Source organism: Poromitra crassiceps (assembly GCF_964638095.1).
Source record: "Poromitra crassiceps genome assembly, chromosome: 1".
Classification (NCBI taxonomy): Eukaryota; Metazoa; Chordata; class Actinopteri; order Beryciformes; family Melamphaidae; genus Poromitra; species Poromitra crassiceps.
The window spans coordinates 48,137,550-48,155,166 of NC_139623.1; the positions used below are offsets into that span (position 1 = coordinate 48,137,550).

The 17,617-nt window shown below is 46.6% G+C and overlaps 1 protein-coding gene across 1 annotated transcript in view; it reads left to right on the plus strand.

Annotated features, from left to right (window-relative positions):
* The window catches only part of elmod1 (ELMO/CED-12 domain containing 1), a gene marked incomplete at both ends in the record, with an annotated part of 50,377 nt that overhangs the window by 15,726 nt on the left and 17,034 nt on the right, over positions 1–17,617 (plus strand). Inside the window, 4 exons of the mRNA XM_083646485.1 lie at positions 1,869–2,002; positions 2,898–2,966; positions 10,520–10,540; positions 13,753–13,803. Coding sequence (XP_083502611.1) covers positions 1,869–2,002; positions 2,898–2,966; positions 10,520–10,540; positions 13,753–13,803 — 275 coding nt within the window. The remainder of the gene's footprint in view (positions 1–1,868; positions 2,003–2,897; positions 2,967–10,519; positions 10,541–13,752; positions 13,804–17,617) is intronic.

Genomic DNA, 17,617 nt, shown 5'->3' on the forward strand with positions numbered 1-17,617 from the left:
CAGTAATGTAGTGTATCAGACCCAGAGAGAGCTCTGCAGCATGCAGTGTGTATCAGACCCAGAGAAAGATCTGCAGCATGCAGTAATGTAGTGTATCAGACCCAGAGAGAGATCTGCAGCATGCAGTAATGTAGTGTATCAGACCCAGAGAGAGATCTGCAGCATGCAGTAATGTAGTGTATCAGACACAGAGAGCGATCTGCAGCATGCAGTAATGTAGTGTATCAGACCCAGAGAGAGCTCTGCAGCATGCAGTAATGAAGTGTATCAGACCCAGAGAGAGATCTGCAGCATGCAGTAATGTAGTGTATCAGACCCAGAGAGAGATCTGCAGCATGCAGTAATGTAGTGTATCAGACCCAGAGAGAGATCTGCAGCATGCAGTAATGTAGTGTATCAGACCCAGAGAGAGATCTGCAGCATGCAGTAATGTAGTGTATCAGACCCAGAGAGAGATCTGCAGCATGCAGTAACATAGTGTATCAGACCCAGAGAGAGATCTGCAGCATGCAGTAACGTAGTGTATCAGACCCAGAGAGAGATCTGCAGCATGCAGTAATGTAGTGTATCAGACCCGGAGAGAGATCTGCAGCATGCAGTAACGTAGTGTATCAGACCCAGAGAGAGATCTGCAGCATGCAGTAATGTAGTGTATCAGACCCAGAGAGAGATCTGCAGCATGCAGTAACGTAGTGTATCAGACCCAGAGAGAGCTCTGCAGCATGCAGTAACATAGTGTATCAGACCCAGAGAGAGATCTGCAGCATGCAGTAATGTAGTGTATCAGACCCAGAGAGAGATCTGCAGCATGCAGTAACGTAGTGTATCAGACCCAGAGAGAGATCTGCAGCATGCAGTAATGTAGTGTATCAGACCCAGAGAGAGATCTGCAGCATGCAGTAACGTAGTGTATCAGACCCAGAGAGAGATCTGCAGCATGCAGTAATGTAGTGTATCAGACCCAGAGAGAGATCTGCAGCATGCAGTAACGTAGTGTATCAGACCCAGAGAGAGATCTGCAGCATGCAGTAATGTAGTGTATCAGACCCAGAGAGAGATCTGCAGCATGCAGTAACGTAGTGTATCAGACCCAGAGAGAGATCTGCAGCATGCAGTAACGTAGTGTATCAGACCCAGAGAGAGATCTGCAGCATGCAGTAATGTAGTGTATCAGACCCAGAGAGAGATCTGCAGCATGCAGTAACGTAGTGTATCAGACCCAGAGAGAGCTCTGCAGCATGCAGTAATGTAGTGTATCAGACCCAGAGAGAGATCTGCAGCATGCAGTAATGTAGTGTATCAGACCCAGAGAGAGATCTGCAGCATGCAGTAACGTAGTGTATCAGACCCAGAGAGAGATCTGCAGCATGCAGTAATGTACTGTATCAGACCCAGAGAGAGATCTGCAGCATGCAGTAACGTAGTGTATCAGACCCAGAGAGAGATCTGCAGCATGCAGTAATGTAGTGTATCAGACCCAGAGAGAGATCTGCAGCATGCAGTAACGTAGTGTATCAGACCCAGAGAGAGATCTGCAGCATGCAGTAATGTAGTGTATCAGACCCAGAGAGAGATCTGCAGCATGCAGTAACGTAGTGTATTCTGGCGTTGAGGCTACCGCTACAATACCTGGACGCCCCTCATCGCTCATTTCTACCGTGCCTCGTTGGTTTGCCCTCGACGTCTCGCCCGCTTCGCGGGCTCGCAGATGCAGCTCAGCCGCTGCGCAACCTCGCCCGCTCAACTGTGCATGCTTGAGCAATTGTGGGTCGCTGTGATAACAATTTTCTGTATACATGTATTAGTAGAACTATCATGATAATTATTATTGTTTCATTATGATCTATGTAATAATTTGTGTGTTACAGCTATGGAAGGAGCTGCGTCCTGAGACACCTCTCACCGGCCGTATCTCCAAACAGTGGTGTGAGATCGGCTTCCAAGGCAGCGACCCCAAGACTGACTTCAGAGGCATGGGCCTACTGGGCCTGCACAACCTGCTGTACGTGTGTGTGTGTGTGTGTGTGTGTGTGTGTGTGTGTGTGTGTGTGTGTGTGTGTGTGTGTGTGTGTGTGTGTGTGTGTGTGTGTGTGTGTGTGTGTGTGTGTGTGTGTGTGTGTGTGTGTAGGTGTGTGTGTGTGTGTGTGTGTGTGTGTGTGTGTGTGTGTGTGTGTGCAGCATACAGTATCACGCTTCTAGATACCAATTTTGTTTTCCTGTATGTGTATTGTTGTACCAGGGCGCCCTTGTAAATGAGAGCCCGCTCTCAAGAGCCCTCCCTGTATAAATAAAGGTAAATAAAAATAAAAATAAAATACCGATATGTGTATATCAACGTTATACATGTCATAGAGTCGATTAAAATAGTGCGGTGGCTAAGTCAGTGTTGTGGTCAGGGTGGATGGACGGCGTAAACGCTTGCCTTTCACACCGGAGAGCATGCTTGCGTCCCAGCGTGTTCAACACATTTCAACCGTAGGCTAAAAAGTCACATTTAAAAATGTTGTTATTCAAGCCTAACCCAAACCATAATCCTAGCCTTAACCAAGTTATTTCACATACAGTAAGGTTGTTTTATTTGTGTTTAACATTGGAAAGGCAGCAAGGTTTTCAAATTAACTGCCATTTGGTTTCAAATTTCTGTTGAGATAGGTTTTCAGAAATGTAAAATGGCCGTTTTGTTTCCAATTTAATTTGAGATTTGTACGCATGCCTTTGCAGACATGTCAAATGCCCATGTTTTATTCTGACGACTGGGTTGGTGTGACTATTATGATAGAGAGATCCATAAAGCGAGGCAGAATGGTGAATGCTGCAAAGTGACAGCTGTATGATGCCATGTTAGCGTTTGTGCTCTGGAAGTCCTTTCCTTGACGTTTTTCTGCATCTTTCCGCAGGTATTTTGCAGAGCATGACAAGGCCACCGCTCTACAGGTGCTCCACGACTCCCTGCAACCCAAGCACAAGTATGTCAACCCCCTTCTCCAGTTTGACCAGAGCCATTCATTAAAGGAATACACACATTTTGGGTAGATTGTCCATTTGGCCAATTTATTTGATCCCTTATAGCTGCATTCAGCGATGTTTTTGTGTTAAAATAAATGTTAAATACGGTAGCTTTATATTGTGACAACAATCACTGAAATAGAGTGTTTGGTCAGTGACTTGAAACCCCCAACCCCCCGCTGTGTATCTCTCTCCTGTAGTCCTGCAGGCAGGGCGGACGTATCTCCGCAAGCGTAACTCGTAGAGACTCACGGATGGCGGCGTTGGATTCGGGGTGAAAGAATACATGTAGTTTTGTTTAGAGGCATCACGATTTGACCATCCGCTTCCCAGAAAATGTCAACATTTCTTCTATAGAGCCATTTAACACTTATTTTAACACAAAAACATCGCTGAATGCAGCTTTAAGTGATGAGAACATAGACACCAAAACCAGACATGTGTCCTGGATAGATCCTTGACTCTTGTGCTCCCTGCTAACGCATGATAGTAGATCACTAGCATTATCTCAAAATAATTAAAAATTAGAGCTGCCTGTTTCCATTCATAGCAAATGTGTTGAGTTGTGGGAGATTGTGTACAGATAAAAATCACTGTACAATAAAAGAGTACTATGTGATTGTTAACCTGAAATAACAAACCTGGCTACATCACCTATATTGAGTTGATGATATTGATGATATTGCATTTTTTTATATTTCTGAAGCTACATGTCATATATCGTAAAATATAAAGCATTAACAATTATTATTTGTATTACTTTCTATTACTCAAACATCAGTCTTCTTTGGATAATCGCAAGCCTACTATCACTCAACATATAGTTTTAGCTAACGTGTTAGCATGGAGGACTGGAGCCAATGATGTACCAGAGAACATTAATGATTTTGATGTCTATATAGGGCCCTATCTTGGTACAGGCGATATCTCCTATTTGCGTTTGTGCACCTGTTTGTCCGTGCCTTAAGGCAGGCAGGATAACAGTCTGCTTTGCGCATTTGTCCAGGTGTTATGCCGAGTTTTGCATCCCCGCCCGGCAGCATCCCCACCTCACGGGAGCATATTGTAATGATTTATACAGAAATGTAACTGTTTAAAAGTGATATAATTGTCTAGGTAGACCTCCCTGATTTCTAAGTTAAAACAGCCCTGAAATATGTTGGAGATGCAATTCTCGGCGGGGATGCGGAAACGTTCACGGCACGTGCCGCAGGCGCAGATTAGAAAAAATGCCAGCCCAAACAGGATTTGGGCGGTCTTAAGTACCAGAATTATTCACAGGTGTGGCCACGCAATGCAGGCAAGCTGCTGTCAATCAAAACCAATCAGATTCCCGTCTCGCGATCGCTGTTTGCGCGAGGCATGCAATATGCTGTAATTCTCTCCATGCGTAATAAGAGTGGACTCACTCCTGCCGAGGAGAGAGAGAGAGATGGAGAGAGCTTATTGACAGATCATCTGTGGTCAAGTCAATTCAATTTTATTTACAGTATATAGCACATTTCATACATAAAGCAATTCAAAGTGCTTCACAAGACATTACAGACATAAGAGAATAAAAGAAGATAAAAAGACAATACAAAGCAAAAAGCAGTAAGATGCTACACGTTTGGTCAATACAGGAAAATAATAGGATAAATAGACATTTCAGCAGTTAAAAGCAGTGCTAAACAGAAACGTTTTTAGACCGTTTTTAAAAATCGGAAGTGTTGAGGAAAATCTGAGGGCCTCAGGCAGGTTGTTCCAGCTAACAGCAGCACAGTGTGTAAAAGCGGCCCTGCCCTGGTTTGAGTGGATCCTTGGGACAGCTATTAGGCCAGACCCAGCTGACCTGAGAGGTCTAGTTGGTTCATAGCGAGGGAGGAGATCTGCTAAGTATTGTGGGCCTAGGCCGTTGAGTGATTTGTAAGCTAAAAGAAGGATTTTAAATTTAATTCTGTAACCTACAGGGAGCCAGTGTAAAGATTTAAGAACAGGGGTAATATGATTAGCCCTCCCAGTCCTAGTTAGGACCCTAGCAGCAGCATTTTGAATGAGCTGGAGTTGTCGAAGTTCTTTATTTGACAGACCTGAGAAAAGGCTGTTACAGTAGTCTAATCTACTGTAAATAAAGGCATGAATTAGTTTTTCCAAGTCCTGACTGGACATGAAGCCCCTAATCCGAGCAATATTTTTTAGATGATAAAAAGCAGATTTTCTGACCGACTTAATGTGTGAGCTGAAATTAAGATCGGAGTCGATAGTAACTCCAAGGTTTTTTACTTGGTCCTTTGGCTTAAAGGAAAGAACCTCGAGGCAGGCTGCAATTTGAAGTCGTCGTTCTTTCGGACCAAAAACGATCACCTCAGTTTTGTCTTTATTTAGCTGGAGGAAGTTTTTACACATCCAGTCGTTAATTTGATCAATGCACTGACAGAGTGAGTCAATGGGAGCATGATCGCCTGACGAAAGAGTTATGTACAGTTGTGTATCATCTGCATAGTTATGGTAGGCTATATGATTTCTTTGCATAATTAGAGCTAAAGGGAGCATGTATAAGTTAAATAGAACAGGTCCCATGATGGATCCCTGAGGGACCCCACATATCATTTGAGTTATGTCGGAGGTGTAATTGCCAATGGATACCAAGTATTTTCTGTCCTGGAGATACGTCTTAAACCACTGGAGGGCCGTACCAGAGAGCCCCACCCAGTTTTCTAACCTGTCTAATAGAATTGAGTGATCGACGGTGTCGAACGCAGCGCTGAGGTCCAATAATACTAGAATTGAGTTTTTTCCGGCATCTGAGTTTATTCTAATGTCATTGAGAACCTTTGTGAGTGCGGTCTCAGTACTGTGATGGGGACGGAAACCTGATTGGAATTTATCTAGTAGATTATTTGTGGATAGAAATCTGTTTAGTTGAAGATAAACAGCCTTTTCAATGATTTTGCTTATGAATGGGAGATTTGATATTGGTCTATAGTTATTAAGTAATGAGGAGTCAAGACTACGCTTTTTAAGTAAGGGTTTGATTACTGCAGTTTTGAGAGATTCAGGAAAAGTGCCGGTCAAGAGGGAGCAGTTAACTATTTGTACAAGGTCAGATGAAAGGCAGTTATAGATGCTTTTAAAAAAGCTAGTTGGGAGGGTGTCCAGGCAACACGTGGATGACTTAAGGCCATGCACAATTTCATCCAAAGTTTTTGGATCAATTGCGCTAAAGTGAGACAGACTTATTGAGTTAGTTAGGATCGGGGGGGGTGGTGGACTCGCATCATTTTTCAGTGAGGAGCCACTGATGGCTTGTCTGATCTTGATGATTTTGTCATTAAAAAAGGCAGCAAACTCATTACATTTATCAGTGGAAAGGAATTCAGGTGGTACACATAGCGGGGGGTTAATCAGTCTATCAACAGTGGCAAAAAGGGTACGGGCATTGTTTACATTTTTGTTAATGATGTCAGAGAAGTATGATTGTCTCGATTTTTTTAGCTCAAGGTTGTAGGAGTGAAGGCTATCTTTGTAAATAGTGTGGTGGACATGCAGGTTCGATTTGCGCCATTTACGCTCAGCTTTCCTGCAGTTTTTCTTCATATTCCTGACAGAGGCAGAATTCCTCCACGGTGCTTTAAGCTTGCCAGATAACATTTTTGTTCTAACAGGCGCCACACTATCAATAACATTCAGGACAGTTGCAATGAAGATAACAAGAATGTCATTGACAGAGGTAGGAGGAGTAGAAGAGGAGGAGGTTGTTAAAGGAGAGAAGAAATTTTCCATGAACAGAGAACTGGAGCTAGGAGTAATGTTACGTCTTTTGATGGTTTGTGATCTGGGAATGGTTACAGGGGAGATCTCCATTACAAAAAAGATACAGAGGTGGTCGGACAGGGCAACATCGATTTTGGAGATAGATGAACATATAAAACCCCTCGAGATGACTAAGTCCAGGGTATGGCCTCTGTTGTGAGTAGGGCCAGAGACATGCTGGGACAGTTCAAATGTCTCTAGTAAATTGATCAGTTCTTTAGCATAATTGTCATTAGCATTGTCAATGTGAAAATTGAAATCTCCAGAAATAGAAATGCAGTTATATTTTATGGAAATGAATGACAATAGTTCAGCAAACTCATCAAAAAGCTACTTGAGTACTTTGGTGGTCGATAAATAATAAGTATTAAGACAGTGGAGGAGCTCTTCAGGGTGACAGCGAGATATTCAAAGGAAGAAAAGTCTCCAAATGTTACCTGCCTACATTGGAATCTATCAGAGAAAATAATCGCTACACTGCCCCCCCTCTTGTCAGCCCTGGGAGTGTCAATAAAACTAAAGTTCGGTGGGGCTGATTCAGAAAGAACAGCCATATTGGTGTCCTGGTCCAGCCAGGTCTCTGTCAGAAGCATTAGGTCCAGATTGTAGTCGGTAATCAAGTCACTGACGAGCAAGGATTTGTTTGACAGTGACCTCACATTGAGGAGAGCAGCCTTGATATGTTTGGGGCCAGAGTCCAGCTTATTGTTGTTGAGAGGGAAGGCGGATAGATGGGGCTCTGTGCTGGCGACCAGACATTCTGGCTGGCCCGTGGCAGGCAGCCCACCTGGCCACAAGGGGGGGATAGTGATGTTCGAATGGGGAGCAGGGGGAGGCTGGGGGGGGCCGGAAGTGACCGGAGGGCAAGGGAGAGTGGTCAGTGGAGATTCACATAGGAAAAGTGGAGGGGAGGGGGTGAAACGCTAAATAATACTACCAGAGATATAATGTCAATCTTTCAGGGTGGCTAACTTGCGGGAGATATTAGTGGCCAGGACTGTAATTCCTTTATTGTTGGGGTGAAGATTGTCATGTTTGTACAGATGGGCTGAATTCCAGAAAGAGTTGAAGTGATCAATGAACTCGTAGCCACATGCGAAGGTGAAATTACGTAGCCATTGATTACAGCTGAAGATACGGCTAAAGGATTCAGAACCTCGTCTGAGGGTGGGAATCAAGCCAGAGAATATACAGATCTTCCCCAGGCTTTCTATCGTATCAGCAAGGGTTTCGAGGTCATTCTGCAGCTTCACTGATTGTTTACACCTGGTGTCATTTGTACCCACATGAACGATAACTGATTTAGCAGACGGGTAAAGCTCGACGATGGATGGAATATATTCTACCAGATTGAGAACTTTTGCTCCAGAGAAAGAGTATGTTACACATTTAGGGAAGGCGACGTGTCTAATAATCGAGTCGCCTATGAGGATGTAATCGGGGGGCGGAAAAATTATGCTAGGGGCCGGGGAGATGTTGTTGACATTAGCTAGGCTAGCTGCAGCAGTAGCTAGGCTAGCTGTGTTAGCATGGGCAGTGGTACCGGCTAGCTCAGGTGGGTTAGCGGGGCTCAGGTGGGGGAGAGAGGGCGACGAGGGGGGAAGGTGTCGGGCTCGCTTTTCTTGTGCCGGGGGTGACAGGGATTTGTCGTGCCGACGTTTCCTCGATACTTTTGAGGGTACCTGGCCCCGCTCGGGGGGTTGCTGTGCCGTGTGGGCGTCCTCGGCTGCCGGGTTGGATAGGAGGAAAAGACCCGAAGCCTTGGATGTCCTCAGCAGGGGAAAACCGTGGGAGAGAGATCCTTCTCTCCTTCGCTGCAACAGATGCCCAGGATGGACCCGGGATTTGGCTGGCTCCTGGGCGCTCGGAGTCGGAGGGAACAGCGACCCTCAGTAGGTCTGCCAGCCGAGAGGCGAGGTGGATTTGCCGCTGTAGGACATCATGGAGGATGGACTCGAGGGACGAGATTTCAGTCCGAACCATGGATATCTCCGCGACTGGTGAGGAGGTGAGTGTTGACATGCTGTCAAAATTTTTTTTGTTGTTGTCACGAAGCCAACGGGCTCAAGTAGATCCCGATCCTGATGTTGGTCACGTAGCGAAGGGTTGTGGATGGTAGCTAGCAGGCGGGCTAGCTGGAAGGCTAGCCGGCTGCAACTTGGACCCAGGGCTGCAGGCAAGCCCAGCCAAGATTGCCGGCCAGCCCCGCCGGAGTGTTCCGCTCTGAAACAGAGTGTTCCGCTCTGAAACAGAGTGTTCGGCTCTTAACAAAGAATAATCCTTGTGGTAGTGAGGATGTGCCGCGATCCTCGAAGTGCTTAAAAACAAACCACACTGTATCGGGGAGGTTGCTGTTAATGCCGTCGGGGCTGCTAGCAGATTAGCTTCAGCGCGGCCCCGCACCCGATGGCCGAAGCTTGATTTTGAGTTGTATATCCCCTGTACAAGTTCATTGGAAGTCCAGTTGCTATGCACTTGCCTTCGGCAATAACGGACCAGCTGGTCCGTTATTGCCCGTTGATCTCTTGTCTGGATCGCTTGCCGGTAATGTTAGCTATTTAGCTGTTCGCTAACGGTAGCTGGTGGCTATGTTACACGGCTAGGCGTAGCCTGTCAAGTCAGGAGTCGGTGGTTTTAAATTAAAATAATCTAAAACCCAGGGAGTCGATCATTAAAACGCTTAGTCCAGTATGAAGATAGGGTGCAGCAGTATAGATGGATAAAAGGTGCAGCCTGAAATTCGAGCTTAAAACCGGATAAAAATGTTAAAATTTGACAGAGCTTCTGGCCGGCAAACACGACTGCGACCGTGTGTGTGTGTGTGTGCTAACTCATCAAGGTGTCCCGTTAACGTATGAACCAAGAATATAGCAGAAGATCGTGCCAACGACCCTCCGGGTTATGGGATAGGTGAAGGCGAATAGCCTATGTCCATTGTCCAACAAGTTTTCTCAATTAATTTCCCTCTTTGCGATGTGATAAAAGTTTCTCAGTGAGTTCTAGTTGATTGCCTCACTGAATTATCTGCTAATACCCAATTTTAGCAGTAGAATTTTATGTCCTGGCGTGGCAAGGCTGTGCGTAATGACATATCCAAAATGAATTTTACTTTGCACTGCGCTGCGCAGCACGGGGATTATGGTGCCCTCCAGCGCGTAAGAGGTGCTTTTCAAAGCTCTTAGCGCAAAGTAATTGCGCGCTGCTGACGATAGGATAATGCCATCTATCCCCACATTTTATCGCTGAAACGCCTGCTTTGGCATGTGGGACGCCTAGGCCCAGTACAATTATAACAGGCATGCGCTTGTGCCCGCCCCCAATTTGCATTGCCCACCGCGTTAAACGAGAGCAAACGCTAAATTACCGCTTTTGTGAAGATAGGGCCCTATGTCTTTGATGTCATCACTTAAGAGGCAAATTGACCAACGGGACAAACTCCCAAAAACATGCTGCTGTAGCACGTTAACATGAACTAAAACACGCTATACTGTCCCACTCATAGCTCTCTGCATTGACCATATTCTGCTTGATCTTTCTTACTGCTTAATGTCATTCACTGTGTCATCTTTGATGGTCTGCTGTGATGAAGCAAGTATTCACTTGTATCGTTTGGCATCGGCTTCTCAGTGAGCTGTCTGCTTTCACAAATGATCACTATTCTTCTTTTCCCCCTTCCATCTCCATTTTGCCCGTGCTTCCTTCTTTCTCACACGCACTGTAGGAGCACACACAGAAAGACAAGGTACTTGACTTCACTTTCATTCACAAGTTTTGTGTTGAATCCATCTTTCTCTCCTATGCCTTGATGTTTTACACACTGTTGTTTCATGCATTTAAAGCTGCGCTAGACAATGTTGTTATTTAAGAATCTCATCAACGTCCCGGGCTGAAAAATAAAGCCAACGTGGAAGTGCCAAAAATTGCAGTTCCTCGAATGGTCACTAGAAGCTGGCTCCAAAAGCGAGTCAATCCCCATAGACCCCAATGATAAAATCACCAACTTTACAGCAGAAATAAACAGCCTGGTACAAAAAAGGGTTTGGTCTCTAGCCTATTCACCTTATGTAGCCACACCCATTTGACCCGGTTGTGTGGTTGTGTCACGACTTCCGGCAAAAAAAAAGAAAAGAAAAAGGCTGCTCCAATATCATCTAACTCTGAATTAACTAATAATTTAGCCAATTGTATGTAACATACAAAATAAAAGCAAACGGCAATGTCTAGGAATGCAACGCCATGTATGTATGGAATTATTTCCTGATCATAATACAAGAGGTTGTTCAAGAAATTTGAGAGCATGATTGATCGTGTGGTGCTCCTGCCAGCTCCAGTCTGCATCCTGTGGCAGGAGTTGGCGTAGGGGTGCCGTAGCCTCACTGTAGCTAGGAATGAACTTGGACACGTAGTTTGTCAAGCCCAGGAACCTCTGGAGTCCCTGCTTGTCCTCCAGGGGGCGCCATCAGACGGATCGCCACTGTCTTGTCGGGGTTGGGCTTGACGCCTTGGCCAGTGAGTAGTTGGCCCACATATGAGACCTCCGACACACGGAAGCGGCACTTATCGGGATTCAGTTTGAGATTGACAGCTCTTATTCTGTTCATGACCTGACGGAGGCGCGCGTCATGCTCTTCTCTTGTGCGGCCCCAAACCAAAATGTCATCAACGACTATCGCACATGGCTGCCCTTCAAAGAGCTGCTCCATGCCGGTGGAGATCCCGTAGGGCATCCGTAAGAAGGCCCGCAGGGGGTCATGAAGGTGGTTAGCTTGGAGGACGCTTCGCTGAGTGGCACCTGCCAGAATCCGCACTTTGCGTCCAGGATGCTGAACACCTTGGCCTCTGGCATGTCGGCGATCACCTGCTCTATAGTGTTCATGGGATGATGTGGCCTGAGGAGGGCTTTGTTGAGGTGTACAGGGTCGATACACAGCCTCATGCCCCCATCTTTTTTTGCATGCAGCCACCATGGCTGAGACCCATACAGTGGGCTCCTGAACTGGTCTGATGACTCCCAATTTAGTCATTCTGTTCAGTTCCTCGATTATTTTGTCTTTCATGGCCAGTGGCACCCGCCTGGGGGCGCATATTGTGGGGTACACAGAGTCATCCAGACGCATGTTATACACTACACGCAGCTTGCCTATAGTGCTGCAATCAAACAAGTCCTTGTACTCCATGAGCTCTGGCGCCACCTGTTGGAGTAGGGCATGCACCTCTGGACCGAGGCGCACATAGCCCAGTCTGATGCTGTCTTTGAGGCCAAGCAGAGATTTGACGTCTCTATCTACCACCTGGAACCGTAGTGTCCCGCATGTGAAGTTTACGTCAGTGGTGCCCAGAGTCTTTATTATGTGTCCTCTGTAGGCAGAGATTGGCTACTCTTCTTTGGTCAACGTGAGCACTCGGATCAATGTGCTGGAGGAGGGCTCTAGATATCACGTTGCATTTGGCTCCAGTGTCAATCTTGATGTTGAGCTGCTTGCCGGTTGTGACCGCAGATAAGTCAGTGAATATTTCATCTTGCACGTTTGGCACCTCTATGCTCTCACAGTAAAATGTCTCTGTTGGCTCTTGTGTGTCGAGCTCACTCACTCTATGCGTGTATCTGCCCCTCCTTGGACCACCGAGCTGGGGCGGACCACCGTGGTCTGTTGGGGTTTGGAGGTCCACTCGACCTGCAGCACTTGGAGAAGTGGTTCCATTTTCCACATGTGTTACAGCGCTTGTTGAAAGCGGGACACCTGCTGCGATCAGGTGGGTGCCGGCCACCGCAGTTTGTGCATTGGGCAGCGTTGTATTGCACTGTGCACACTTCTGCTTCTCTCTTTAATTCCTTGTAGCCCTTTTCAGATTGTTCATGTAGCAGGTTAGGGTTAGGGTTAGCAGGTTTCAATAGCTGAATCCAGTGTTAGCTTTTTTTCTTTCAGTAACTGTGTACGCACACTGTCACTTTGGATGCCACATACTAGCCAATCTCTAATTAGTTCATCGTGCAGTGCACCAAACTCACATCTCTTGGCCAGTGCCTTCAGTGTGGACACATAGGACTGGATTGTCTCATTGTAGTTGTGTTGAACGTTGTTCACTGGCAGACGTATTTCTTCAAACTTCTTTACCAGTACGGCCGGGTCCTCTTTATCCTCCCCGTGGCCAAAAGTGAACGTGTCATATTTGTCCAGTGCATCGGGACCAGCGAGGTTGAGTAAGGTGTATGCTTTCACCTTTTTACTTGCGTTGGACAGCCCAGCGTTGTTGTAGACGTACCATTCCCGCTTGAACTTCTCCCAGTTTGCGGCGATGTTTTCGTCAAAGACGAGCGGATAGATGCGGCGGAGTCCCTGGGCCATCGTGCATACAGGCTGACTTCTGACACCATGTAGATGCGGTGGAATAATGTCAGACAGTTGACCTACTGTGCAACAGGTTTACTTTTATTCTAGCTTCCCGCTAGCGGCAGACAGGTGATCATAACAGCTTCCTAGTACCCAGCATTCCTAGCGAGTGTCACCATGCATGACGGGGCGGCTGGTTGTTATGGCAACTATCAACATAGTCTACATACATGTCTGTGTATGTATATATATATATATATAGCCTATATACACGACTGAAAACACATAGGTTGTAATTACAATCTATCAGCTGTCTTCTGACTTTGAATGGGACACAGCATTAGAAGATGAAAACATAGCAAAACACAATGATACATGATTTCTGGGTAACGAAATCCTCTAAATTCAAAGGGTTACTACCATCTGGAGACACTAAGTTGAAGTGCGGCTTTAATGCAAAAACATTTCATAATCACAATAAACACGTTTAAAATATATCAATTGTGGTACATGGCTGTTCTACTAAAGGATACTTGATTTCCAGTAGGTATTGTATGCACAAGGTCCACATTATGATGCTTATTTGTAGACAGTACCTGACTGAACTGTGTGTCTTTCACAGTGAGATGAGCAAATCCCAATGGGAACAGAAGAGCGTAGACAAAGCTATCGGGTAAGTGTCTGCGTGCACAGACGGTGCACGTGTACAACCATGTGCACGTGCATGTGTACATGTACGTATACATGTGTGTGTGTGTGTGTGTGTGTGTGTGTGTGTGTGTGTGTGTGTGTGTGTGTGTGTGTGTAGGGGGCCCTATCAAAGTCAATATCAAAGGACACACGTGCAGCAACGTGTGTGTGTCCATAGGCGATTATAGACCTTCCAAACACGGGTTGCACCACCCAGAAGTCAATATTACTCCGGTAGGGGGGTCAAAATTTCTTAAATTTTGTACATTTTAAAATAAAATGCATTAATCTGGGGCACTCTGAGAGCAAAATGAAGAGGCTAGTAGATATGAAGAACTACACACATCACATTAATATCCTCTTCACTATGCTGTGGCTTTACAGTGATGAAAAAATAATTGTCTCCTTATATAGCCTGCCCTATTCTACCTGCATGATAGTGTTTCCCAACCACTGAACCGTGGCCCACTGGTGGGCCTCAGAGCACCATCTAGTGGGCTCCTAAAGCAGGTGTTTGCAGTTAACTACTTGAAATTAATGTGTGGCAGTCAAAATCTATTTGTGGTGCTCAAAATCTATTGTGGTGTACCTCCACAAATAGATAACTGTATAGGAGACACTGAATGCTATAGTAGGATATGACAACACATTCTCCAACAACATATCACAATATGCTGAATGACACCTACAGTAGATGCAACTTTACCCAAGCTGATGTCTCGATCTGTTCTCACACTACTGTTTGGAGAAATTACAGTTCAATCTAAGCAGAGGTGGAGCTTTCAACTGCCACATTGTGACAGGCGCAGCCTGCGTGGTTGTCACTATCACCGGTGGTCCACCGCCGCTTCCCCCCTCTTCTTCGTCATCCGAACTGAGAACAATGTTGCTGCTGCCGCCGGCTGCTGCTGAGGTGACCGGCATGGTGTTATTGCTGCAGTCATGTTTCTCTGTATCAGTCCTAGTTTTCTTAGAGAAAAATCGGTCGAGAGTTTGGTTTACCATTTTAGCCATGTTAAATATCTCTGTCTCGTCTGTCTCGGTATGTTTCCTTTGTTGACACGCTGTCGCTGACGTCTGACGCAAGCACGTAGTACCACGACCAGCGCGCATCTCGTGAGCTGAGTTGAGAGGTCAAGTACAGATTTATTTTCTTCAGAAACACAATGAATCGAGAAATTGCATTGAATAATGTCGAAGACAACGACATATAGATATCTACAACACATGATATATATAATATATTCGATTAGATTTGGTTTAAATCGTTTATGTGGCAGTGGTGGCCCAACGGTTAGAGAAGCGAGCTTGTGACCAGAGGGTCGTCGGTTCAATCCCCGGGACCGGCAGGATAAATCAGGGTGGGGAAAGTGAAAAGGCAGCGCTTGCCCCTCCCTCATTATCACCACTGAGGTGCCCTTGAGCAGCAAGGCCCTTAACCCCAACCGCTCCAGTGGAGCTGCTCAGTGGCCAACAGATCAGACTGTGGTTGTACTGGTCAGCTTCCAGGTATGAATGTGAATGTGAACAGGGCACTCCTGAAAAAGAGAGCATTGCTCTCAGTGAGACTCCCCCTGTATAAATAAAAGGTAAAAAAAAAAAAAAATGTAAAAAAGAAAAAAAAATCATCTGGCCAGTAGGAGTTGCACGTGCAGCCAGTGCACCAACGTATAATCGCCCATGTGTGTGTCTGCGTGATTAACATAGTAAATTTTGTCACACGCGCAAACTACATCACGCGTGACAACAAGATGGGTACTTACAGCGTGTGCACGTCTGAGAAAGTCTGAGAAATTTTGTTTTGTTCTCTCCACATACTCTCTCATACTCCCCCTGCTCTCCCTCCCCACCTCCTCCCCTTCCTGAACTCCCCCCCCCCCCACTATTCTAAAGCATGGCATCCATTCTATTTTAAAGCATGGCACCCATTCTCTTTCTTTCCCCTTCCCCTGCTCTTTCCCCACCTCTCCTTCTCTGTTCTCTCCTCCCCAACATTTCGCATTCCCTCCCCACCTCATCACTTTCCTGCTCTCTGCTCTCCCTCCCCTGTACCCCCCACCTCCTCCCTTTCCTGATCTCTCCTCCCCACTATTCCTCCACTATTCTAAAGCATCGCACCCATTCTACCCTAAAGCATGGCACCCATTCTATCCTATAATTCTATATTTTCTATATTTCTCTATCATATGACTGTTCAATGTGCTATTATTACTACTGTAATTTGCTACTGTTGTGGAGACCAGGGAAGACTGGAGGACAGCCAGGAAAGACTGGATGGCAGCAGGGAAAGACCGCGCAGGGAGTGGGCGGCTAGTTACCCAACCCACTAGTCTCTCGCAAGAGGGACACCCACCCATAACTACGAAAAGCACAAGGAAAAAACAACCCGCAGGCCCTCCGAGAGGTGGGATGGAAGATGGGTCTAACAGGACGGACAACACGGTAACGACGATGGCAACGGAAACGGATAACGAGAACACCAGAACTCCAGTTAATGAGGAGAAGATCCTCCGAAAGTGTGCTTGCGGATGGGAAAAGGTGACCACGTATAGGGGACTGCGAATCCACCAGGGAAAGGCAAAGTGTGGTCAGAGAGGCCAACAGCAACCTTGCACCGCGGCAGCGGGTGAGACAAGAGGGACCAGAAGCCAGGTAGAAAACCACAGCGCTAATGGACCAAACGTTGCTGAAAGCACAGTTGTCACAGAGGAAGAAAGTCCCTCGGTGGAGGCTGACCCCCCACGTGAGCACCAACACCCAATCCCTACCATCTCACACAGACCAGAGACCAAGAAACCAGCAAGAAGGAACAAGCTCAAATGGCCAAAGTCAAACGAAGCAGAGGCATGGCACAATTTGGATACAGACCTGATCAAGATCATGAAGGAAAGGTTGCAGGGAGGCGTCAAAGCCAAGCTCAACCTGTTTGGGGACATCATATTCCAGACCTGCAAAGACAGGTTTGGAGAAGTCATCTCCAAGCAGAGAACTGCCCCAAGGGAAAGGGGGAGGAGGGAAAAGGAGATCACCCAGCTTGTGCAAAGACGCCGACAACTCCGCAAGAGCTGGAGGAAGGCAACCCAGCCAGAGAGAGAAGGTCTGAAAGTCCTGTGGGAGGAGGTCAGGCAAAGGCTAGCCAGGCTCCGTAGGGCTGAACGCATCCGCAAGCGTAGCAAACGGAAGCAGAAAGAACGAGACAGCTTTTTCAAGGATCCCTTCAAGCACGCCAGGCAACTGTTGGAGGAGAAGAAGTCCGGGAAGCTGGAAACCACCAGGGAGCAAATGGAACAGCACGTGAAAAGGCAGTACAGTGACCGGTTAAGAAACGTCCCACTAGGAACACCAGGGTACGTGCCCCGGCCTGCGCCACCGACGGCTGAGTTCAACATCATGCCCCCCAAGCTCAGCGAAGTCAGGCAAACTGTGAAGAAGGCAAGGTCTTCATCAGCACCAGGCCCCAACGGAGTCCCCTACAAGCTTTATAAGAACTGCCCCAAGGTGCTAGAGGTGCTGTGGCACCTATCGAGAGCTGCCTGGAAAAAGCAGCTCATTCCATCTGAGTGGCAAAGGGCTGTAGCGGTCTTCATCCCGAAGGAAGAAAACTCCAAAGACATTGGCCAATTCAGAAACATCGCCCTGCTGAACGTCGAAGGGAAAATCTTCTTCTCAGTGCTGGCCAGAAGGATGACCACCTACCTGCTAGAGAATAGCTACATTGACACCAGCTGTCAAAAAGCAGGAGTCCCAGGTTTCCCAGGGTGCGTAGAGCACTCGATGATGATCTGGGACCAGATCCA